The sequence below is a fragment of the Olea europaea genome, chromosome 1 (assembly GCF_002742605.1).
Source record: "Olea europaea var. sylvestris chromosome 1, O_europaea_v1, whole genome shotgun sequence".
Lineage (NCBI taxonomy): Eukaryota > Viridiplantae > Streptophyta > Magnoliopsida > Lamiales > Oleaceae > Olea > Olea europaea.
The window spans coordinates 6,236,330-6,261,764 of record NC_036237.1 but is presented as its reverse complement, the minus strand read 5'-3'; the positions used below and the strand labels follow the sequence as shown (position 1 = coordinate 6,261,764).

At 34.1% G+C, this 25,435-nt stretch overlaps 3 protein-coding genes across 7 annotated transcripts; 2 read left to right on the top strand and 1 right to left on the bottom strand.

Annotated features, from left to right (window-relative positions):
* The first annotated feature begins 6,885 nt into the window (after positions 1 to 6,885).
* Positions 6,886 to 10,987, top strand: LOC111386970 (UDP-xylose transporter 3-like). The gene is made up of 8 exons (XM_023011500.1): positions 6,886 to 7,060; positions 7,157 to 7,292; positions 7,923 to 8,107; positions 8,215 to 8,282; positions 8,886 to 9,018; positions 9,926 to 10,087; positions 10,173 to 10,442; positions 10,539 to 10,987. Exons 2-8 carry the CDS (start codon positions 7,172 to 7,174, stop codon positions 10,653 to 10,655), a joined length of 1,056 nt encoding a protein of 351 aa, XP_022867268.1. The 5' UTR covers positions 6,886 to 7,060; positions 7,157 to 7,171; the 3' UTR covers positions 10,656 to 10,987.
* Positions 10,988 to 13,263: 2,276 nt separating this feature from the next.
* Positions 13,264 to 17,454, top strand: LOC111386854 (superoxide dismutase [Mn], mitochondrial-like). Of its 2 annotated transcripts, none has more exons than XM_023011415.1 (6): positions 13,264 to 13,665; positions 14,907 to 14,953; positions 15,042 to 15,167; positions 15,315 to 15,371; positions 16,941 to 17,018; positions 17,173 to 17,454. In XM_023011415.1, exons 1-6 carry the CDS (start codon positions 13,380 to 13,382, stop codon positions 17,269 to 17,271), a joined length of 693 nt encoding a protein of 230 aa, XP_022867183.1. In that variant the 5' UTR covers positions 13,264 to 13,379; the 3' UTR covers positions 17,272 to 17,454. The 2 variants fall into 2 exon arrangements, with proteins under 2 accessions (XP_022867183.1, XP_022867129.1); XM_023011361.1 differs by having other exon boundaries at positions 15,042 to 15,179.
* Positions 17,455 to 18,687: 1,233 nt separating this feature from the next.
* On the bottom strand, positions 18,688 to 25,254 carry LOC111386601 (alpha-galactosidase 3-like). Of its 4 annotated transcripts, XM_023011151.1 has the most exons (17): positions 24,879 to 25,254; positions 24,328 to 24,386; positions 23,006 to 23,092; positions 22,834 to 22,890; positions 22,720 to 22,754; positions 22,350 to 22,453; positions 22,173 to 22,245; positions 21,563 to 21,621; positions 21,428 to 21,493; positions 21,221 to 21,304; positions 20,637 to 20,701; positions 20,451 to 20,533; positions 20,243 to 20,333; positions 19,968 to 20,026; positions 19,361 to 19,501; positions 19,079 to 19,206; positions 18,688 to 18,867 (listed from the first exon to the last, which is right to left on the bottom strand). In XM_023011151.1, exons 1-16 carry the CDS (start codon positions 25,085 to 25,087, stop codon positions 19,093 to 19,095), a joined length of 1,386 nt encoding a protein of 461 aa, XP_022866919.1. In that variant the 5' UTR covers positions 25,088 to 25,254; the 3' UTR covers positions 18,688 to 18,867; positions 19,079 to 19,092. The 4 variants fall into 4 exon arrangements, with proteins under 4 accessions (XP_022866919.1, XP_022866869.1, XP_022866978.1 ...); XM_023011101.1 differs by having other exon boundaries at positions 18,780 to 19,206; positions 24,879 to 25,253; XM_023011210.1 differs by lacking the exon at positions 21,221 to 21,304 and having other exon boundaries at positions 18,780 to 19,206; positions 24,879 to 25,253.
* Between the last annotated feature and the right edge of the window lie 181 nt (positions 25,255 to 25,435).

Sequence of the window (25,435 nt, the reverse complement as noted above, 5' to 3'; positions counted from 1 at the left end):
TTGGGCTTGGATTTTTACGATTTCAAGTTAGGGATTCGGCCTTTTTTCATGATTTGGTGTTTTAATTGAATTTTCTACTGCTTTATTGTTGTTATGCAGGCAGAGAAGGACCCATAACAGAATGGAAGTCCGAAGCTGCCAAACTTGCTCCGTCTTCACCTGAAGCTGCTGAAGGAGATGGAATAGGCAGGGGTGAGTTACCACCCATTCCCAATTTTATCCTTACAAGTTATTGTGATTTGTGAATATGTGGATAAATTTTCGAAAAAAGCATTTTTGTGAGCATATGGGTTAAAATTTCTTACATATAGCCAATGGCAGGTATATGCTCCTTCCATGAGCAACATGTTACCTCCGATTTTGAGGGATCTTGGAGACAGTCCACCCATTTATGGTATAGTCTTACATCTATACATTTCTGCCTGCATTAATTTCTTCCAAAACTCCCCAATTTATTACTTGATATTGGTTTTCGAATTCCCTACCATTTGTATGTAGGTGCTAATTCTCCATATTTCACCGTTGAATTACACTACGGCGGCAAATTTTATGAAAAAACAAACAATTTGGTGTACGAAGGGGCTATGTGGTTTTTATTGATTTCTTTTGTGCTGCGTTGTTTACGAAAGAGAATTTGATGAAATTCTTACCTGCAATTGGTGATGAAATATTGTTGGAGTTTTATTATAAGAAGCAAAGGATGAGTTTGGAAAAGGGGTTGACGAAATTGGAGAGTACAAGGGATATTGAGGAAATGCTTAAGAATAGGGAGGGCCATTCAACATTACACATATATGTCATAGCCCCAATGCAATCATATGCATTGCCGTTGCATGCGAATGAAGTTGATGATGACCAACCATTGGAAGGTTGTTATGTACCAATTGTTGAAGAGAACGAAGGAGCGGAGCCTGAAGTTGCTTGGTCAGATCAATTTTTTGAGGACAATGCTAAAGAGTTGTGGGCACAGTATGAGGAAAGCTTACAATATCACTATGATGTGAATCCAAATGTTGGTGATATGAGTGAGAGAGTGGAGGAAGTTGTAGTTGAAGATGTCAATGAAGAGCAAAGTGGGGGAGAGGAGGTTGAAAGGTTGGTAGAATCTGATTACGAGATGGAGCATGAGCCAGTAGCTACTGGTGAAGCAGGTAGTCAACGGGTTAATTTTGATTTCAGATTTGGTGTATCAGATGCGCAGCAAGTTAGGGATTCAGATACTGATTATGTAGACTCCAATGAATTAAAAAGCATTCAAAGTGAAGATGAGTGTACAACTTCAAGAAACAGAGCTTTTAATGTGAGGACAGATATGGAGGATCCAGAGTTTAGAATAGGTTGGTTGAAGATTTTCTTTACTACAAATTAAATGTATTTTGTAATTTATTTTATAGAATCAAAGGCCCTAATATTTTTTTATCATGCAGGTTTGGTATTCGAGTCGAAGGCTATCTTGAAGGCTGCAATCACTGCACATTCAGTTAATAAAAATCGAGAGATCAAATACAAGAAGGATGCTGTATGTAGACTGAGAGCCATATGTAAAAGGGATTGTCCGTGGTTGTTATATGCTACAAAAGAGCATAACAAGACAAGCTTTGTGATTAAAACTTTTATCGAAGAGCATACTTGCCCTATGGTGTATAGAAACTTCAGAGTGAGCTCAACCTACCTAGCTGATAGGTACTTATCCGATTGGAGGGCTGAACCAAACATGTCAGTTAGTACATTCATGGAGAGGGTGAAAAAGGATGGTTTGGGTAATATCTCCCCTTGACAAGTGTACAGAGCAAAGGAAAAAGCACTTGAAAAAATTCGAGGTAGTGTGATTGAGCATTACAGAGTACTATGGGATTATTACGAGGAGTTGAAGAGAACAAACATTGGAACAACTGCTTTAGTTGAGGGATATGCCAGTGAATTCAGACGACTGTACATTTGCCTTGGAGCATTGAGGGACAGTTTTGTTAGGGGCTGAAGAAGGTTGATTGGGTTAGATGGTTGCTTTTTGAAGACAGAGCATGGTGGGCAGTTATTATCTACAGTTGGTGTAGATGCTAATAATGGTATGTACCCAGTGGCGTATGCAGTTGTTGAGGTTGAGAACGGGGATAACTGGAGATGGTTTTTGGGGTTGTTAAAGGACGATTTACATATAAACAATAGTCAGCATTGGACATTTATTTCTGATAAGCAGAAGGGGTTGGTTAATGCAATTGAGTCTTTGTTCGAGAATTCGGAGCATAGAACATGTGTTAGACATTTATATAATAATTTTAGTGCCTCACACAAGGGATTGGCTTTGAAGAATTGTCTGTGGGATGCAGCCAGAGCGACTACTGTATTGCAGTGGGTTCACCACATGCAGCGGATGTTAGACATAGACCAGGCTGCGTATGAATGGCTTGAATCAAAACCAGCATCTTATTGGAGTAAATCCCATTTCAGAGAGGGAAACAAATGTGACATGCTTCTCAACAATTTATGTGAATCATTTAATAGTACAATTGTCAATGCAAGAGAGAAGCCCATTTTGACCATGCTAGAGGAGATTCAGATTTATTTGATGAAGAGAATTGTTGTCCGTAGAGAGTCCTCTGACCAGTGGACAGCAGTAGTTGGCCCTAGAATTCAGAACATTTTGGATAGGAACAGTAGACTTGCAAGGGTGGAGTGGGCTGAATATGCAGGCAACGAAAGGTTTCAAGTCCGACACAATGCATGCACCGTACTTAATGCTGTGGACTTAAGGGCAAGAACGTGCACATGTCATGCTTGGAAATTGTCAGGACTTCCTTGTTGTCATGTGATTTCCTCTATTGTATCACGAGGCTTTAATGTAATGGAGTTTGTAGATGACATATACAAGAAGGAGGCATACCTCGCAACTTATACTCCATCTATTTCCCCCATCACAGGTCCGGACTCATGGCCTAACCCAGGTCTCAAGCCCCTTGATCCACCAATATACACAAAAAGAGCTGGAAGGCCAAGAAAAAGCAGAAGAAAAGAGCCGAATGAAGCTTCTTCAGGTCAGGCTAAGAGGTTTAGAAAGTCTTCACGCAATGTAAATACTTCGGAGACAACTACAACAGCCACGTCAGGTCCAAGGAAGAGAGCCGGGTTGATAATGACATGCAGGAAATGTGGTGAACGAGGACACAATAGTAGGTGTTGTAGAAGGGCACCACCACCAGCACCAAATTAGTATTGCCAGATGAAATTTTTTTGCTTTTGGTTTAATGAATCACTGCACATGAATTGTATATGGTTTGGTTCATTCACTATAATGGTAATAGCTGTAGAATGCTGAATTGTATATTTTTTGTTGATATTTTTGAACAGCTGGACAGAGATAGGCACTTTCTGATTATGTGACCTTTTCTCTTCTCCAAACTGGATATCCAGAAATGAGCACTCTTTAATTATTGTCTAGTACTCGTTTTACTTAATTTGGTTATTAAGTTTGGTTGTTTAGTGCTGATTTTACTGCATTTTGTTATTGAACTTGGATGTTGAGTATTGGTTTTGCTGTGTTCGAACTGGGTGTTGCGGACATTCAATTGCAGGGATAAGCAGAATTGTATTTGGCTGCAGTTTAGACAGGTTGTTTGGCTCAAAATACGTAGGGACGGTTTACACAATTTTTAACAAAGGTAGGGATGTTTTGCGCAAATACATTGTAAAGGTAGAGATGTTTTGCGCAGGTACATTGTAAAGGTAGGGATGTTTTGCGCAAAAACAATATAAAGGTAGGGATGTTTTTCGCAAAGACAATATAAAGGTAGGGATTATTATCACCAATTCAATTTTATGCTAAAACGGGGGAGAAAAACACGTTCATATTTCATCATCTTCTCCACTCCATCACGTGTATTATCCATTTACAGAATCATACTTTGATTGGCCTTCTCGTAAGTACAAAATAAGGATGGACATCTCATTTTTATTAACCACATATTCATTCTCTTCATATAGCATTCCAAAATGTTTTGAACAATTAGTATTACAGCAGCCATGAATATTTTCTACCAGAAATGCAGTCATTCTTACGTCATTTTCCCTAATTTATTGAATGAAATAATATTGTATAAGTTTTTTTTTTCATGTTACTTTACTTTTTTCTTGAACATTTGAAGAAGAAAGAGGCGGGAGAGATTACACAGTGAAGAAAATATTGGATGGACGATATTACCCCTGCATTTTAAAAAGAAAAGATCCATTTATTTGATTTAACGGAACATTTTAACGATGAATTGACAGAAGGACGTTCTGCGCAAAAAATGGTAAAGGTAGGGACGTTATCCACCAAAAAACTAGAGGTAGAGACGTTATCCACAAAAACCTCCAAAGGTAGGGACGTTTTGTGCTAATCACTCTTTGAAATTTGCACTTGAGGTCCTCAAGGTTCTATGTTAATGTGTTTTGGTCCTTTAAGTTTGAATTAAAATCATAACGGTTCTAATGATGATCATTTCTGCAAGTTCACAAACTTGAGTGACCGTTAGTGAAAAAGCTAATAAGTTAAGTGACCATTTCTACAAGTTTATAACTTTAGTGTCCGTTTTGTAATTTTTAGGTAAGTTCAATGACCGTTTGTGAAATTAACCCAATTACTAAAATATATTGATTATAATGACATTCTTTGTATTTTTATTATTATCATTAGTTGTACTCTAAATTTTGTTTTTACTTTTATTATGATAAATATATAATATTATCAAATATTTTTTAAGATAATGTATTCATTATAATTATTTTAAAATAAAAATAATATTAATTAAAAATCGAATTTTGTAAAACTACAAATTATGCAATTAAAATTGATATTTTATTAATAGATAACTAGAGATTCTAAAGCATAAGGATAATTATAAGAGTAATGCTATTTATACATAATTATATTTACACGATATTTTTTATAAATTGCATCTATTTTAATCGCACTTAGTATCCTAAATTTTTGCTCATTCTAGCACATATTTCAATAAATATTATAATCGCATTCTTATCATCAACATTTCATTAATTAATATATTTCCTCTATGATAACAGTTTTCGTAAGGTCTGTTGAGTGAACACAAATGACTTATTTGATCATCATATTTAAAAAATAAATTAGTGTAAAAGTGCTGCTAAATATTTCCCTATTCGAGAGTACAAAAACATAATATTTTGATAGCAAGAATCATCAATGAGGAGGAGTGCTAATAATTTAAAGTTGAAGATAAGAATTCAAGAAAAAAAGGGGTAAGAACATAACTTATATCAATATGCAATTCAAATATTGTGTGAATGTGATTACTTAATGCGGAATCTAAGAAACAGCCCTTCTGCAATTTCTTAAATTTGGTATCGGATGGTATAGATTGCTTGAAAAAATTAGTTTTCTTAAAAATTTACCAAATACCAAAATTTGTTTAAATTTCACTAGTTCAATACCTGTAATATGTTAAAGGGAAAATTGTAGCTGAAATATCAAATCTTTCGTTTACTAGCAAATTTGACCCAAACTTTTTGCTTATGAAGGAAAAAACACATATTTGAGAGAATTTGGAGCCACAACAACGAAGAAAAACATAAAGACCGACATGATTTCACGCAATTAATTAACCCGGTGATGTTATTTCTTCAAATTATTATGTATTTTGTAATTTTGTCCAGCTAAGCTAGAAATTCTTGTATTAGGAGATTGATGAATCTTGTAATGTGATTTTTTCCCCTTGTTCTATATCTTTGACATTAAAACACGTGTTGAATATTTTGAATGGTATATATACATTTAAGTTCTTCCATAATTATTAGGTCCATAATTGTGTGAGTTTAGTGATGTAGATACCAAACCTTTAAAAAATTCGCACTCGGAATCAAAATTGACAGAAAACTGTTAGTTTGACTATTATTTACCAAAAACCAAAGGCCTGACAAATTGTTGACTGATTTTTAAAGGGACAAATGTTTAACTTTATATTTTCATATAAAAAATTAAAATAAAAGAATTATATTAAAAACCAAAAAACAAAAACCAATTTGCACAAGTAAATGAACAAAACCTGTGGTCACCGTTGCTGTAGTTTGGGCATTCGCACAAGTAAATGAATTGGGCATTTGATGGGTTTTTATCTTCTTTCTCCTTAAAAACCGTCCACACAAATGAATTGGGTAATCGATGGGTTCTTATCGATTGGCAAAGAAGGGCTTCTATTTTCTTTCTTCCAACTTTTACTAACGGGTTTTTGGAGAGTGAGGAAAATTGGTGGTGGATAGCGGCGGAGGTAGTGATTGGAGGTTTAAGGGGGGCATATGAGGGAATGGATGCAGCGTGTTTTCCAAAAAGATATCGACATCCAATAAAATCGTTGCGGTAGCAGATAGTTCTAGAAATTTTCTCAGTTAACTGACGGTGTTTTGGACAGTTTCAGTCCAAATGGATCTCAGATGCACATTTATGAATGCTTACATACCTCCATTGATACAAAATAAAAGTTAGGACAAATTTTGCAAAAAATGAGAAGGTTAAGGACCGCTAATGCAATTTTCCCTTAATTGTGTGAAATGCTAACTTATCAGTAGCTGAAATGTTTTAATCAAGAAACATGTCCGTAACGTTTTGAGTAAAGACATGTCACGACCTTTTGTGTGTTATTTTCTTGTTAAGTGGCTTTATTTTAATGAAATTTTAATTATTTTTATTTACATAATTCGTAAAAAGTATTTATTTTTATTATTTTCTCAATTTTTTTTAGAAATAGAATTTTAAAATAATTTGTACGCCCGCGTTCATCGCTGAAAAATATCGCATTTTGCAAGCAATAACTAACGGCAAGACCCTCTCTCTCTCTCTACGTTTCACAGAGATAAATTGACTTAAAGATTTATATATTAATTATGCATACAAATAGAATTTTGTTGTACCAAACTGTAGAAAAGCTGCCCAGCGTGGTTGGGTAACTTTCCCCTAAATAAAAAAAAATACATATATATCAATTTTCTCAAATCTCATGTCGATAATTTGCAGCTGGGTTCTGATTCTGTAGAAAATTGAAATTCAGACCTACAGGTGATGAATTTTATTTTAATTTCGTATAAAATTTTTAATTTGATTTTATTGCGGTGAATCATGTGATTTTGATCGGATCATTGGATACTTGTTCAGGGAAAAATTGAAAAGATGAGTGAGAACAAAGGGTTTCAACTGGGGACGATAGGGGCTTTGACTCTGTCAGTCGTTTCGTCAGTTTCTATCGTGATATGCAATAAAGCACTAATGAGCACTTTACATTTCATGTTCGGTGAGATTTAATACTCTATATTCGGTATTTTCTTTTTCTTCTTCTTTTAGAAATGATATTTTTTGTATTATCATGTTTTGAATGTTCTCGCAATTACTTTATTTATTGCTTCAGGCAGATATGTTTAATGCTTAACAATGGTGATTACATTGTTTATTATCCCTTTGCGCACGTCTCTAATCCTTTATGAGGAGTAGAATTAATTTAAGTTACCCTGGTCGAGGAACTGTGGTAATTCTGTTTTTCTTTCTTATTTTTTTTTAAAGAAAAGGAGGTTCTTGTCAATTTTTGAAATTGTATTGTTATTGTGGAGTGAGGCAGCTGCATAAGTCCTAACTGATTGCTTTTGTTACTAAAAGTATTGCTTCAACAGAGCATGCGAAACATGTTATAAATCGTGAAAATATAACTTTCATTTCGTCCAGCTTATGATTTTCAGTAGAGTAGTTTATATTTTTTTCTTAATTTCACAACTTGATGCTGTGATTATGTTTAGAAAGGAAGAAGTCTCTAAATGTGATGCTGACTTGTTTCATTAAACTTTTCTTTTGGAAATGGGTGAATTATTATTAAAAACGATAACAATTAAGGAGAAGATGATGTGATAAGAGTTATTTTTTTATTGAACAGCTACAACTTTGACAAGCTGGCATTTACTGGTAACTTTCTGTTCTCTTCACCTGGCATTGAGGTTGAAATTCTTTGAGCACAAACCAATAGAATCACAAACTGTAATTGGATTCGGTATTCTGAATGGGATTTCAATTGGATTATTGAATCTCAGCTTGGGTTTCAATTCTGTTGGTTTCTATCAGGTAAGTTGCATCTTCTGTATCTCTTCGCTGTCTACTTACAATGTTTAACATCGAACTGATTCTTACTAATGTTTCCGAAATGAGAATTTATTGTTTTAATTTACTAGATGACAAAGCTGGCAATCATCCCTTGTACAGTACTGTTGGAAACCCTATTCTTAAGCAAGAATTTCAGGTGGGTCACCACAAATTTGAGCCCTTTCTGGGCAAAGCAGTTGGTTTCTATGCGCTTCCTAGATATTCCATCATTTTCATAGTTTATGCTGGCTCCTAGATCATAATTACGACATATATTCTGGAACCTTTTCTCCCCCCATTCGTTAGAATTTATTGCAACATACAGTTTGGAACCTTTTCTCCTCCATTCATTTGATTTTGGGAAGCTTCATCAGATGGATCTTTATTTCCAAATCCATTAACCATTTTGATCTGCATGGTCCTTAAAGATGTATGACAGAAACCATCCCCTAAATGAACCAGTAGGTTGCTGATAAAAGATGATCACTGGATTTTCCATGAATAAATCATGACTTTGGCAGAACATAATGTGCAGCTCTTTGACTTATGAAAACCATATACATGACAATGAATAGGACATTTTCATTTATCTTTCTTACTTGTAACTTTTAATTGGACAGCGCAATTTGTCTCTAGATTCTTTTAGATTAGAGTAGATCTTACTGTTGTACAATTAACCTTTTCTTTCATCTTCCAACTGTGGATTTTTGACTAATAGTTTCCATATCTTTTCTTTTGCTATATTGCATTTATTTTGCAGTCAGAGCATTAAGGTTTCTCTGACAGTCCTGCTTCTAGGTGTTGGGATTGCAACTGTTACTGATCTACAGCTCAACATTCTGGGTTCTATTCTCTCTCTTCTTGCAGTTGTCACCACTTGTATTGCTCAAATTGTATCCTTCATTCTAACTGGTTCTTTTCTTTCACTATATGCACAACCTACTAAATCTTAACTTTTGATTTGCATGTTTTGAAGTCAAATTTGTACAAGGGGATAGGGATGCTAGTAGTCAGCATTATGAGAGTGATAAAGAGGAGTGCACTGGCTTTCAACACAAGCTTCTAGGATTTTAGGATACTCAAGAGGGCGCAAATTTTTCACATGTCAATTGAAAACTAAGCCCCTGTCCGTCTCCCAATTCTTTCAAAATTCTTTTTCCTACATGCTTATTTTTAACCACACATTTACACAACATAATAATCTATTTTTTAACCACACATTCTCCAAAAAAATAACTAATCAAAATGATGTTTTTCAAAAAAAAAAAAAAACACACACACCAAACAGGGGCCACTGAACCTATTATTATCCTTGTCAAAGGAGATCATTCCCCCTTTTCACTTTTCTGTAGACATATCTAAGTTTTTTTTATCTATTCATCCGGATCTCATAATCCTTTGATGCATGGCCCTATTGAATGGGAGAAACAACCTAAAGCAAACTAAGACCAAGGACAACTGGTAATATCTCTAAACTAAGCAGATAATATTCCCAATATGGTCCCACATATCTTGACATCCTTTTTATGCCCAATGTTCTTTTTTGTTTGCATTTTCTACTTTAGATGAATCACATCACCATCTCGCAACATTTCATGTTCTTCATTTCTTATCATTTTATAATTCTGTATAAGCTAATTTATTGAAGAGGGAGAGGTAGATGACATGGGCTGTTGTTTTTGTTGTTGTATTAGTTAATGCATTCTGAGCAAGTATTTATGAAAAGTCTAATTTAGGCGAAAAGTTTCTTCTTGCATTAGAATTGCTGCTTTTGATTGTGGAGCTTAACAGTTCTTTCAGATGACCAATACCATCCAAAAAAACTTCAAGGTTTCTTCAACCCAATTGCTGTATCAATCTTGCCTTTATCAAGCAATGACCTTGCTCGTCTCTGGTCCATTTCTGGATAGGTTTTTGACCAACCAAAATGTTTTTTCTTTCAATTATACGCCAAAATTAGTGGTAAGTAGTTAAATTTATATGATCTGTCACTTTTTTTCTTTAATAGAATGTATATTAAGGCTTGATATCATTGTCAATATTGCAGTTTTTCATTGTTCTGTCCTGCTTGATCTCCGTCTCTGTTAATTTTAGCACATTCCTTGTGATTGGGAAGACGTCTCCCGTCACCTATCAGGTTCTTGGACACCTTAAAACTTGTCTAGTATTAGCATTCGGTTATGTCTTACTCAGTAACCCATTTAGCTGGAGGAACATTTTTGGGATAGTTGTTGCACTCGTTGGGATGGTTTTGTATTCATATTTCTGCGTTCTTGAGAGTCAGAAAAAAGCTTCTGAAACTCCAGTACAATCACAGGTACTAGATGATGCTATTTCATTTTTATCTTCAATGAGACAATTTAATGGCTACGTACTTAAACTGATTTCTCGTTTTTGTTTGTCGAACCGTCAGCAAAAGGATCCTGAATCTGATTCTCTTTTACATGATGAGAATGACAGTAGGACATTAAATGATGTTGATGTCCCGAAGCCTGCTGCATGGAAATCTGACAAGGATTTTCGCGCTTGAAATAGAAGCATGGGGGCACTATTTAAATGACAATTCAGTATCTTATATTGCTTTGCTAGTGTGGGATAAAATGAAAGCTTTCCCTAGTCTCAAAATGGGTTACTAGAACTCCTTGTAATTGGGAGTAAGAGAATCTTCTTGTATGTTGGAGTAAGTATTGCATTATTGATTTGATAGTTAAGCTGGATAAAGTGTCGGTTCCATCACCATGGCCAGTTCTCGAACCGACGTATGTGCAAAACATATAGTGTGATGCATATTTTGGGATAAATTTTGTTAAACATATAATAAATAAGCTGGGAAAATGTTGGAAGCAGCTTCCTTTTGAGAAACTGATGATGATAATGACATTATTGTTCAAAAATATTTCTCCCCTATGGTATAGAGTAGGTATATATTTGGGTCATGTTCGGTAGTGATTATGAGAGTTGATTTTTTAACTGTTAAAGAGAAAAGTGAGTTTTAAAATGACGATTGAAATAGTGAAATAATTGTTAAAAAATTGATTTTTTGGAATGAAAAATTGCTACCAAACGGGAGTTTGAGTTAGTGAAGTTGTCACTTAATAAAACTGGGTTCCGCTCCTAGTTTTCCAATTGAATGCCGTTTCTCTATAATATAGAGTGGAAATATATTCAAGTTAGATGAGTTGTCACTTTTAAATATGGGCATCAAGCTCCTAGTTTTCCAATTGAATGCCGTTTCTTTTACCCACGATTCCTTGGTATACAAGTTGAAAGAGGGAGTAGGTGAAAAGCAGTGGGGCTTCTTCCTTTTCATTATTAATGAATTTTTATTAAACATGCATAAAAATAAATTTATTGGAACTTTGAACCAAAAAGACCATTAGCATAAATTTATGGAGACACTCCACTCTTTTAAAAAATTAAGAAACCACTCTTGAACATAAATTTCCAATTTGTTCCTATCGTATCTTATACTTATGCATATATTTATATTTGCTTTCTTAACATAAATTTCCAACCTGTCTTTTTTTATTTTTATTTTAAAATTTTCCCTTAATTCTAATTTAAACGAAAATAAAATGTTTTACTTTTGTTAAGTTTTTTTTCAATAAAGTTATTTAATATTACCAAAAAGACCATTAGCATAAATTTATGGAGACACTCAACTCTTTTAAAAAATTAAGAAACCACTCTTGAACATAAATTTCCAATTTGTTCCTATCGTATCTTATACTTATGCATATATTTATATTTGCTTTCTTAACATAAATTTCCAACCTGTCTTTTTTTATTTTTATTTTAAATTTTCCCTTAATTCTAATTTAAACGAAAATAAAATGTTTTACTTTTGTTAAGTTTTTTTTCAATAAAGTTATTTAATATTAGTCTTATTTTTTGAATATCGATTTCTCGTTTAATGGACACACTAAAAGATCTGATATATATAATAAAAAGATGAACTAAAAAGAATATAAAATTTAAATCTTTAATGCCAACCTTTTTTCATTTTAGTAATATAATAATATTACTTTAATTTTTCATACTTAGTAGGGCATTTTTAAGAATGTCCAATTTTAAGTGTATGAGTTGAAAATTGTCCACTCGTTTTAATTTAGTGTCAACGTGTCTATTATGCACTTAATGAAAAGTTACATTTTGAAATGATATTCTCGACATTTGATTTTTTTTTATCAATTTGTCACGAATTTAAGAAGTGGCTTCCATGAAAAGTTATATTAAAATAATGTTTTTCGACATTTCATATGACATTCTCGACATTTGAACACCATTTCATTTGTCTAGAATGATATTTCATTTTGAACATGACATTTTTCTACATTTAAAAATGTCGTTCTCGATATTTCTGAATCAATGAAAAACATAGCATTTATTGTGATTTAACATATATACTTTTTGTAATAAATATTACAGGTTATGTGTCAAAATTTTATTGGCTAATAACAATATTGCAAAAATGTCCAATTTTTTTTTGTTTTAGTGTGGAATTATAAATTGTTAATAAGGGTATTTTGGTTTAAATTCTTCAAAATTAGACATTTTTGCAAATGACTAGATAAAAATGGACATTTTGTGAAATTTATTCCTTAGTATATTATAAAAGTAAAGTGTGTAAAAAATAAAAAATAGGGACAATTCTACATTATCAAGTAATATAAAGTGATTTATTAATTATCAAAGAAAAAAATTAATTACTAATTTTATAATATGAATTGTAATGGTTTTTTAGCCCCCGTTTGGCCCTCTTTAAATCTTATCAATTTAAATTCAATTTTTTTCTTTCCTATTTTCATACACAATTTTTAATAAAATAATATTATGTATAAATCGAAAACTTTTCATTCTTTTACAATCACTCATTTTTCAAAAAAAACACTATATAATTCAAATTAATGGGACGGGGGCTTAAACTAAAATGGTTTCTTAAGAAATAAAAAATGAAAAATATATAGTTTAATAAATAATTTAATAATTACAAAGCAAAATAGAGGGATAAACTAGGAAGTGTATATTACTCTCAGTTGATAGGTAGAATCTGTTATAAAATGTAAACTACAATGGAGTTTTTTTTTAATAATAAAAGTGAGGGGTGTCTTATGTAATTTTCTTTATATGTTTCTAAAAGTTTAGCACTACAATATCGTCGGCGTAGGCATCCTCAAATTTTTCCACCTGTCATTTGCCCAGTTTTCTTCTTCACAAACATTACAGTCTACAGAAACAGTAGGAACCTTCGGCTATGGCTATCCGGAACTTGCTGACCCGAAAAACCTTAGCAACTTCACCACTAGGGATGCTAGGGTTTCGCAGCCTGAAGACCTTCTCGCTTCCTGATCTCCCATACGACTATGGAGCCCTTGAGCCGGCTATTAGCGGCGAAATCATGCAGCTGCACCATCAGAAGCATCATCAGACTTACATAACTAATTACAATAAAGCCCTTGAACAGCTCGATGATGCAATGTCCAAGGGCGATGCCTCGACTGTTGTCAAGTTACAGAGTGCCATCAAGTTCAACGGCGGAGGTCCGAATCCCTTTCATCTCTCTCTCTCTCTCTCTCACGACGTAACAGCTTGTCTCTATTGGTTCATTTTCTTGTTTTTGAAATCGTTTTTAGAGTATGATGAAGGACTTGTCTAAAGAAATTGAATTGATTGATGAAAATAAGATGGGTAATATTATTGGCTAGAGAGCGTAATATTCTTATTTTTGAAATTGGTGCACAAGTGAAAAATTATGCTTTTATGTAGAGACTGACTTTGAAATTTCTTTTCTTCATTAATTTACTAAGTTCCGTCTCACCAATTGGAAATTGTGAACCTATATTTTCCAGATTTTAAGCCTATTATTTACATTGCTTTTGAAGAAATTGATAGATCTCTTTTCTTGCCTGAGGGAGTTACTAAAATATAGAGACAAATGGGGTCTATTAGCTGATATCTGTATGTGGATTGTTTTGCTGATCTGTAGATTTTCATTAAATATGAATTTATTGTAAAGTCAAATTAGGTATGTGAGCTAGGATAGTTGAACACGTTATGGTGTAGGAAGTCTTATTAGCATGCAGATCATTTGCATTTTAAACTCTTCGGAAAGCAGCAGTGAAAGTTAATCCTAAAACATTAGGAAATGTTGAACTATTGTCTACTTGATCAATAGACAAAGGTAACAAAATGTTGAACCTTTCTGCATATCGAACTACCTTGGCAAGGCCTCCTGAGACAATATCAACATGTTGTAGCGAAGTAACTGAGCTTAATCGGAATCCATATTTTTGGAAAAATATAACTTAATAGAGTGTGTCTGATTTCAACGTGAACTGATGACCAAGAAATTCTCAAATTTAACATACGTTAAGGATATTTTGGTCAAAGTAACCAAATGATCTCACTATCACTTGATTTGCAATGAAAAGTTATTTCCTTAGTACAATAAACTTCTTATTCAAGTGACTTGTACTTTACATTCAAGTGAAGATGTTTTGAAGCCCCTATACACGAACCTGACAATAAAGGTTGCCACCTTGAAAGGTATGCTATATGGGACTTTGGTTGTATTTGAATCCCAATTCCAATATCAAAAAACTCAGAAGTTGCTACATAGTTTGCAAGACGCACAAGTGAATTTTTCTGCTTCTTTCATGTCATCATGGAGAGTTAGGTCCTTAACCAATTATGGAACCTTTTATGCATACATAATCTACTGACCAGCATTCTGTACATCATCTGGGGACTGGGATACAACTCTAATCATGCTCTTAAGCAGGTCATGTGAATCATTCAATTTTCTGGAAGAATCTTGCCCCTATTCGTGTAAGTTTACTTTCAAGATGTTGAAACTCTTACTCATTATCACCCTATATTCGGTAATTTGGGATAAAAATCTAAAATTTCCTTGCAGGAAGGTGGTGGTGAGCCTCCCAAGGGTTCTTTAGGTTGGGCTATCGACAATAACTTTGGTTCCTTGGAAACTTTAATACAAAAGATGAATGCAGAAGGTGCTGCTTTACAGGGCTCCGGATGGGTGGTAAGTTCTCTGGTGAGGTGGTAAATCATACTTTGCTGGCAATCGATATCCATAAATGATGCATCCAAAGATAATTTTATCTCTTCGTCTTTTTTCCTTTAGTTTTGGTTTGCGGTAAAAATTAATTTACATTGTTTGAATGTACAGTGGCTTGGTGTGGACAAAGAGTTGAAGCACCTGGTAGTTGAAAGCACTGGAAATCAGGTAATTGTTGCAAGATTTTGTTATCAAAGTGATCAATATATGAGATATTATGATATTGATTTTCAGTGCTTAATGTTGATTTTGCTTTATTTCCTTCATAGTGTGCATATGTATTTACTGGCAAAAGCAGACAAGGGTGGTTCTTAATTTAGGATAACATGGAAGCAAAACTTTAGCATCTCTAGTATCCATGCCTTTTAGGGTATGGAAGAATTGTAAACAGATGATACGGGATAACTTTTCGCTGTATGCTGGATTAATGAATTTCGAAGTGACTGCCAGCTGTTGAAAGTGCTGTACTTGTGACTTCTAAGTGAAGATAATAGATAAAAAGGGTAATTTGCATGCATGGTCCCGGACCTTAGACCAGGTCACACTTTCTTCTTTTTTGGTACTTAACTCCTTAACCTTTCATTTTAGATGAAGTGCCTATGACAACCGCCCAAACTGGGTGTTAAATTTATTGAAAAGAATTTTTTTTTTGCCTTCTAGTTCAAATAAACAACAAAAGGTAAATATGAAAAAGAAAATCACTCTCTTTCACCTCCCAACCCCACTCCATAATATTTTCAACCGTACCTCCTCAATCTCTTGGACGCATGGCAGCCCCAACCCTGTGACAGTCTCCAACCCATAGCTGCTGCTACAGAAAGTTCGACTTTTAATTGTTTGCTGAACAAATGTGTGATTCCAGAAGATTGCTGAAGCTGAGGGGAAAATGGTCTTTTTCTCAAATTCAATGCTTGATTAGACGGCTTCAAAAAAAAAAAAAAAAGGTTGGGGAAGAAATTAAGACTGCATCGAAGGTTGGGAACTGCACTTTATTATACAAGAAAAGATGTTATCCTTGCTGGAATTTCTTTCCATCTATTGTTAAAAAGTTTGGCATCGCGAGTTGTCAAATGTATGAAGACTTAGAGTTCCATCTTAAAAAGTCAACCTTGTTGAAATGAGTGGCTCAAACCCTTATGTGTTATTTATTTTATCTTTGTTCAATGTTTATCCCTGACATACTCCCAAAGATGGTGGCTCATTTGAGAACAATCTTGGAATCCGTGTGCTCTTCTGAGTTTTAATTGATTGAATTACTCGTTTGAGGTTAGTGGACTTTGATATGATATTAAGACTTGAGGCACCATTGTGATAAGGTCAACCTTGTTTAGAGTAGACGATTATATGTTGGTTATTTATTTCATCTTTGTTTACATATGGGATTTATCAAAACAAGAGGTCAAGTGGGGAAATTGTATTGAATTTTAAAATTGCCTCATCTGACAACTGCATTAGAGAATAGGCAAGTCTTATCAGTCAAGTCTGCAGTCTTATTTCGATGTGGTGGTCATGCACCTTGGTGATGATATTCTTGAATTTTCACATGCTGTTGTTGACGAGCTCTTCAATAAGGATGCGAAAACTAAGATGGTTATTTGGCAGCAAATAAATTATGTAAATAAGATGAACAACAAAGTACAATGATCATGTTCGGTCATTCTGATGAAATTAATATAAATTACGTTCTGATGAAATTAATATAAATTACGTAATTTTTCTTGTCCATCACTACTGCAGGATCCTCTCGTAACTAAAGGACCAAGTTTGATCCCTCTGCTTGGTATTGATGTCTGGGAGCATGCATACTATTTGCAGGTAAATCTTACTTTTCTTTCATTGAATGCTTAAGAAATTCGACTTGTTTTAGACGACGAAAATGTTAAGGGCTAGGCAATGTTGCTAATATTACCTTTTTTTTTACTGAGTTTGTTTCAGCATGACCGATTGCATTTTTCTTGTTCGTGTGCAGTACAAAAATGTGAAACCGGATTATCTGAAGAACATATGGAAAGTCATGAACTGGAAATATGCAAGCGACGTGTATGATAAAGAGTGCCCTGAATCTTGATGTGTGAAACTTGGTAATGCTGGAATCCTACTCTTATATCAGTGTCTAGAAGGATAAGAATAAGCGAAGGAGGCCCTCCCCCTTTTTTTGCTGCTTGTTTGCTTGTTAATACAATGATGCACGAAAAGTACATAAAATGCTGTGTTCATTTCCATGTTTATTGAGCTCTAAATTACCCGCATATATTGCTCTTTGCTATTGTTGATTAGAAACTTGTCTCGTCTCCTATGAAGAATGGAGCATACAACAAATTTACATAAGAATTCAGTTAACCATCCCAACCTGTGTGCGTGCACAATGTACCAATTTTCGGCCTACTAAAGATTTATTGTGAGAATACGTGGTGGGAAATGTGGTTGGAAATGAGTTTAAGGGAAAAAAATGTTTTGTGATAATGGTAGACAAATAAGGCTTAGTTGTTGGTATCTAGACTCGATTCAGGAGTCACGTTGCAGGGTTCGCGTGCTGGGCTGGTCCAACCCAATCCCTTGTATTCAATTTTTTAACCCCAAAAAAAAAAAAATAATAATAATAAAAAAAAAAAATAGTTGGCGAATAGTACATCTAACTTGCTATGGAAAGATAAATGCTCAAATTTAATAAAATTAAGAGAAACAAATTAATGCATTACAATGTACACCCTTGTACAAGAAACCAACTAAAATCTCACAAAATAAACAATTCAAATGAAGGAAAAACACTTAGCCTATTATGTCCATTAAAAAAAGTTAGTTTGGGAAAAATAAGTTTTGAATTAGTGATTTTTTTTGAAAAATGCTTGGTTAAAAAATATTCGGATTTAAATGTAAAATATTTATTATGAGAATGTGTTGTTGAAAATGATGGATTTAGAGAATGATAGACAAATACGAGCTTAATTTTCAAAACAACTCCAAACAAAAGTAAGAGGTGAAAAATGCTAATCCAAATCTTGAAAAATTCGAGAATTACCTTTAAATTTAACAATATAACTGCACGTAAAGGAAATTTATAACAGATTTTCAATAGGGGGACAAATGTCTCCCTGTGATCGACAGCTACGTCTTATGGTAACAAAACTGTATTTTTCTGAGATTGTGACATAAACGATAAATATACATACTTATTGATGTATTTGCAGAATTTCATTGTACTTGTCAATTATATAAATTGATGTTTAGTATTATAATCAAGGTTCTACGTAAAATGTAGAAAAGAAATGAAAGGTTTCTTAATTTTATTTTATGAGTCAAGTTGGTCCTCATGGGTCACATACGAGCAACCTGGGCATGCCCGTTCATTATGGCAATCATATTGTGAATTGAGGCTCGAACCCCTTTCGAGCTAAAAGAGTTTTTTGAGAAATTTATCTTAGGTTAGCTTGCTTTAAAAACTTTTCTAATCAGATAAAGTACAAACAAATTCAAAAGTAACTACTTAATTTTAAAAGCAACTTTTGACTTTTTAAAAGTTCTACCAAACAGTACAAAGCCTCGTTTAGGGTTGAATGAGTATGCCTAAAACAAGCAAACCAGGAAGGACTTACTCTTAAGCTCCACATACCAAAGCGATGCATTACATCCCTTTCTAATAATCTTTGCAGGTCCACAAGTATGCCTAAAACAAGCAAACCAGTAAGGACTTACTCTTAAGCTCCACATACCAAAGCGATGCATTACATCCCTTTCTAATAATCTTTGCAGGTCCACAAGCCAACCACTTACTTTTATTTATACATTGACAACAATCAATGCTGAAGAACTTCACTAAAACTTGAAAAAGACAGCGACCATGGACTGGAGAACACCTAAATAACCAACATACTAACCTTTCTCTTCGTTTTCAATGTCCAAAACTTGCAGTCTCCGTCTGAGGAGTAAAAATGTACATTTCACAGCTGTGCGAATCAACATTCGCACTAAACGAGCCCACACTATTGGCTGAAACAAACTTGTGCTGCAACCGATAAGGAAAATAAAGACGTAAAATCCTCTGAACTTGACTCAACTCACAACGATATGAAATTAAGGTAAGTTTCAATGAAACTTGTGAATGATCAGAGACTGGTTATATGGTGAAACTATGTAACACGGAGAGAAGTGGTACTAACCTTCCACAGATCTCTTACAGAGACGGTGATGGAAGAATCAAGTCCGAGTGCATCCCATTTAGCTGTAATAGTTGCAGGTTTTGAACACCGATTCCATAAAGCAACAGTCAAACGATTTCCAGACAGCGGACCGGCCCAAATCTGAGCATGGAATGAATTGTCATTTACTTATCGGAATCAGAGTCAATGGAAATCAGATGTAATCCCTAGTTATTGATTTGCATTGAAACAGCAAGAATTAGACGAAAATACCGAAGAAAACAAAGAAAAATCCAAGAAATGAAAAATAAATATACTGATCAAATAAAAGAAGGCATTGGTCCATGACTGCCCATTACCAGAGATAGAACTGTATTCAAAATTTGAAAAACCAAGAGTTTGGTTCGAATGAACCCAATTATCACATACATACACAAGAAATACAAGAACCCCTCGAAGCATATATAATTATATTCTTTCTGTAAAAGATACATAAAAAATTTATCTCCTTAATGAGGAAGCTTTCTGCTAGAGTTTCATACTGATGAACATTCAATCAATCAGCTTCATTGAAGATGTGAAGCCAAAAGAGAGGAAGAAAAAGTTCAAAGGTGAAAGGGGCAAATACCTGATAGCAATTATCATTCCCATAAACATAAACTTTTCTCCCTTGAACTCCAAGTCGATCTGCAAGCAAAGTACAATTTTAGTTGCTCTTATTTATAAGAAATGGAAGCAGAGTATCATAGTATTTCCAACAAGTAAATAGAGACAAAGTGTCAAAGCTTCAATAAAGACTTCAAAACTGGTCCACTTATTCAAATTTTTTTCCCACTTGGTTAAATTCTTTACTTCCATCCACAAACAAAAAAGAGAACGAGAGCATGAAATTTAGTGGTTTACCCTGGTTTACAGCAATAACCTCCTCGTTGCTTAGAATTTCAAATGTCTCCGCAGTCATATTCCTTACATCACAGCCAACCAAAAGTGGGGCCTGAAAAGTCAAGGAAACAAACATTAACTGTTCCCATGCCATACTTGTGAAATGATATAGTAGTATCACTTTTGTCTATATATGCGACTGAAAATTTGTAGTCATAATCTAAAGCACCTTCATTAGAGCCCAAATGCTAAAATGTGCTCTGTACTCCAGGTAAGTCATACCCCCATTTCCAACTTCTAACATATCAGGATCTGCAAAAACAGCATCAACGAAACGGTAAATCAGAATTACACATGGAATTCAGAGCTGAATCTTTAATCAACCTGTAGGAGTAGACAAAAATCTTTTTCCTACCATTCCATCCACCAGGTCCTGCATAGGGTGCCCACTTGTCATTGATGTCCGCGATTGCAGTCATGCTAAACAAGAACACAATAGAAGTCATATCAATTCAGCGAATTTCCTGGTTAATATTAACAATAACCAGGAAAGATTATATGATAAAACAAAAGCATCCAAAATTCTCTCCCCAGTAGGATTTGTTTATTTATTTTTAGCTGCAGTGTTAACATCAGGTTCTGCTTGGGTTTCTCCGAAGGGGGAAGGTATCAATTGAAACCATAAGAACTTGATCAGCATGATGAAGGGGTTCAAATGTTACAAGCATTGCTTCTACCTAGAACATATTACTGTTCGATCTTTATAACAAGTAAAAGTTGGCTCTGAAATGAATGAGGGTACACCACTTAAGTGTCTTTCACCAAAAATGAAATATGTTAAGATGTTCTTGTATATAATGTTCCACTGACTAGTTTTACGGGAAAGTAATACTTCTATGTTAAAATTGACAGAATCACTTCATTTTATACACCTTCACAAACACTTAAGAATTTCCTTCTCCAATTACTCCAAAGAGCTTAGGTACAAGAGTTCAGAACCTTGCCCATGTATCATTAATGTCTTCAGTTGTTCGCCAACTATTTCCCACCTTGCCTGCCCATAAAGCAGGGTCATCTTCACCCCTGTTAGATTCAAAAGTAGGCCAAAGTGGGCTCTTACCATGCAAGTGAATCCATTGTAAGAAAAGATAAAAGGAAAGTAAAAAAAAGAATTAAAAGATAAGTCCTGAGCTTAATAAAATATACCATTCACATATTGAATAAAATATTGCTCGCCCACTCGCATTTAGAGCATCACGCATGGGTGGGTATCTGTGAATTGTGAAGCTATAGTTAGACCAAGCTATAGATACCAAGCCTTGAAAAAAACTAGACACGAACCTTTTCTCTGGTTTAATGCCCAGATTGAAACAGTTGTCGTATTTCAAGTAATCGACACCCTAGACAGCACAAAACATATGAGATTTCAGCATCATATAAAAAGATAGGAAGTTAATACTTAATTAAAAAAACAAAGGGGATATGTGGATAGACAATCATATTAAACCAGCTTCAGCCACTTTCGAAGTAACAGAAAGAAAAGCAACAACTGGAGTGGGAGAGTCAGAGTCGGCATTCTCTGGATAATTCAAATCCATACTCCCAGGAAAAGCTCGAACGACCTTTAAACAAAAGCGACGCTTTGTACAAGTACACAAGTACACAATTGTGTCTAAGTATTCCAAAATCCAAAGTTTAAAGGTATTTATCAGACATGATGCCTGCTAAATCTTGAACATTTTCCCATTAGGCTCTTTAATTTAAAAGAAAACAAATCACACAGAGATGTTTTGGATTGCTGAGGTTAGATATAAACTTAATCTCAAGAAACTAAGTCCAAAGCTACCCAACCCCTAAATGAAGGGGGGAACGATGAAATTGAAAATAAATACTTTCATTACCCATAAAGTTCAGACAGCGGAAGTTAGTGATAGAAGAAACGTAAACTAACCCAAGACGCAAATAGTGCTGCATCATCATATTCATGATAAAGTGATCCAGCTCGAACTTGACAAGTGAAAACCCTGTCAATTTTCAATCAACAGAATTGCACTATGGTTAATCAGAATAACACAGTTATTGCTATTGCCTGGCATATTCTGTTCAAGTGTTATGAAACTCCTCATACCCTGCATCCGAGTATATGCCAAGCTTGAGGCCCTTAGAATGTACATAGTCGGCAAGAGCTTTGATTCCTGATGGAAAAGTTTTTGGATCATGAACCAATTGACCCTTTAATACCAAACAATTTAAAGGTTAGTGTAAATATGTTTTAAATAAATTCTTTGGTACTTATTTCATTTTCATGATCAGGGAGATACTTATAGGTCCTTTCAGCAAATTTACTCAAATAGAAATCAAAGAAAAGATGGACAATATAAAACACCCTCTTTTAAAAACTAGAAAAATAAGCACGTCTCTTTATTTACAATAACAAGATATATCAATGCATAAAAAGCATTACAATAATGTGAAATTTGAACAGCATGAAAATTTACCTTCGAATTTCGTTTTGTCCCAGACCAGCAATCATCTGCATTTATGAAGTATTATAGATAAGGACATGTCAAGTTTTACGGTGAAACCATTCATGGAAGATGCCAGATGATTACCTATATTCACATAGATATAGCCTAACTTGGCCAAACCAGTTGAAATAAGTGCATCAGCTATCAAAGAAAAAAAGGAAAAACTTAGTTGTTCCTGCATGAGCATAGGAATAAACCAACAAGAATGGACCATTTCCAGAAAATAGTCCAAAATAATAGGAATGGTTCACTGAACTATAATTAAAGTTGCAAATAAAACTCCCTTGAGGTGCATATTTGTGTTTCCAAAGTGAACTAAAAATCCAAGTGTGTCTGAAGCATTCTGCCAGTAATTGTAGCCATTAATGTGTTATGGAGGCAGCGAATGATAACACAAAAAAAAAAAAAATAGTGTCTATATCTGCCTGACATGTGGCGAAATATATAAAAGGAATAAAGAATATAAAATTGGTAGCTGATCAGCTTCTACGAGGAGCCAACAAAATGGAAAAGAGGAACAAAAAAATGCAACCTGATTTTCAATAATCTTCTGCACAAAATATTACCTTATCCACATTTTCATGGAAAAATATGTCCCTGACGTCATCAAAGCTGAGAGAAAATAGTCTTTTTGAAACTTCACCATACCAAAAATTTAATGTCAAGGAAATAGCTGAAGACACAATTATTGGTAACCCGAGATAAACCTCACCAAAGTTCTCCCATGGCAAATTACTTTACCCTTCCTCAAAAATAGATTCAAATAAGAAACAAATGTTTATATCTTTTATTATAAAGAGGAATATACTAATAAAAGATCCTCCAAATGATTGCCAAAATTTGGTTTTTTAGCATCAAAATGACTCCAGCAATAATTGTTAAGGGATAAAATCCCACATCGAATAAAAATGAAAATATAGATAAGCATAGGCTCCCGCTTTTAACAAGGTTGGCCTTTTAAGATAGAACCCCAAGTTTTAATATGGTATCAAAACTCATTAAGCTCCAACGAGCGATTCGACTCGATTAAAACTCAATAAATAAGCATACAGATTTCAAGATTGATCTGCTCAAACGAGCCACTATCTTGCGGGGCCATAGTAAGAAATAAAATCCACATCGAATAAAGATGAAAATATAAACCAACTTATGAGATTTTTGGGCTACTCCTCTTGACAAAGTTGACATTTTAAGATGGAACACCAAGTCTTAACAATAATCATGCCATGTTCTTATGATCCAATAGTTCAAGGTAGAATACATTAGATTATGGAAGCACGTAATAATGCTCTCAAGTTGATCCATAGTCATATTAGAAGTAAATGTCAAACCATGATGGCCACAAGAAAAGGTTATAACGAATCACTCGATTAAATTCTTCAGTACTTTACATATAATTATACATGACTGCGATTACCAGTCACAGTGTGATAATCATCACTAAAACACAAATTCTCCAGATTAAAGGTATATTCATAGTTTAAATTTGATAACCACAAAAATATATAAAACAATATAGAATACGGAAAACCTATCCATTTACGAAGCAGAACCAGCATAGCAATGTCAGAGGATTACCTGTTTCCTTGATTACTGTTTCATTGATATTGCAAGCAAAGAAATTCCAGCTATTCCATCTGGCCCAAAATACAACCATACGAATCATTCAAATTCACCAAATACACAAAATTAACTGCAGATCAATTGATTAAGTGTATAAAAATCATACGAATCATTCAAATTCACAATATACACAAAATTAACTGCAGATCAATTGATTAAGTCTATAAAATCAACTGCACCTGTGAATTAATAAATCTTGACTTCAATTTGAAGACATTAATCAAAAGATTTGTTCTTTTCTAACAGACCCAAATAGAAAAATAAAAACCAAGCAATCAAAGTGAGATTCTTCGGAAATCAAAATTCAAATGCATAAGCAAAAAACCCAACTCTTTATCACACTGAACTAGCAAATACAAAGCACCAAATATTTAGTTCAATTAAGCAAATCTTTGACTTTGATCTATTCTACTTCAGACCCAAAAGTCCAAAATTCAAAGCAACATGAAAACAAGAACAAAATCTAACAAAACAAGAATAAAACAGAGAAGGAAAATCAAAATTACCCCATCTGAGGTGTATCAGCCAACCCATTCTTAATCTGCAAAATACCATACTTTGAAGTATCAAAAATATTGCTGATGGGCTTCTCATTGCTCTGCAAATAGGGGTGAACAGGCAGCACTCTGGCTGCAAGAACCACCGATGTCACATAGACATACAGAACTAATATATGTAAACATTTCAATGCAAGATTCCCTGCGATCTTTGCCATCAATTTATTCTTCTTGTGGGTTATTTGAGGGAGAATTCTATGAGAAATTTTATGGATAAAGGTGTTTAAAGAGAGAGATTCAAGAAATTGGAAAAAAATGCTGGCACGTAAGCATCTTTTATTATCCACTGTGCATTATTTGCATTGGTCCCCTCTTCCCTTCTAAATTTTTGTATTGGGAGTTTCAGAGGGAATATATATTATTGGATATTTGCTTATTTCATTTGATATCAGTGTTACAAAAGTAATTATCTTTTGCACTGTTCTGCCAGCAGAGAAGGACAAGTGGATATTTTGGGAAGTCGATTAGCTTAGGGAAAGTTATTTTTTTAGCACTTACATCCCCAA

Excerpts from the sequence above, each read along its gene's own strand:
- LOC111386601 (XM_023011151.1), bottom strand. The coding sequence starts at position 25,087 with ATGGCAAAGATCGCAGGGAATCTTGCATTGAAATGTTTACATATATTA. Across the intron at positions 21,494-21,562 it reads GGCATTAAACCAGAGAAAAG|ATACCCACCCATGCGTGATG; the intron begins GTTCGTGTCTAG and ends CACAATTCACAG. Across the intron at positions 19,207-19,360 it reads CTGTAAGAGATCTGTGGAAG|CACAAGTTTGTTTCAGCCAA; the intron begins GTTAGTACCACT and ends TATCGGTTGCAG.
- LOC111386970 (XM_023011500.1), top strand. The coding sequence starts at position 7,172 with ATGAGTGAGAACAAAGGGTTTCAACTGGGGACGATAGGGGCTTTGACT. Across the intron at positions 8,108-8,214 it reads ATTCTGTTGGTTTCTATCAG|ATGACAAAGCTGGCAATCAT; the intron begins GTAAGTTGCATC and ends TTAATTTACTAG. Across the intron at positions 9,019-9,925 it reads CCACTTGTATTGCTCAAATT|ATGACCAATACCATCCAAAA; the intron begins GTATCCTTCATT and ends CAGTTCTTTCAG.
- LOC111386854 (XM_023011361.1), top strand. The coding sequence starts at position 13,380 with ATGGCTATCCGGAACTTGCTGACCCGAAAAACCTTAGCAACTTCACCA. Across the intron at positions 15,180-15,314 it reads GATGGGTGGTAAGTTCTCTG|TGGCTTGGTGTGGACAAAGA; the intron begins GTGAGGTGGTAA and ends TTGAATGTACAG. Across the intron at positions 17,019-17,172 it reads AGCATGCATACTATTTGCAG|TACAAAAATGTGAAACCGGA; the intron begins GTAAATCTTACT and ends GTTCGTGTGCAG.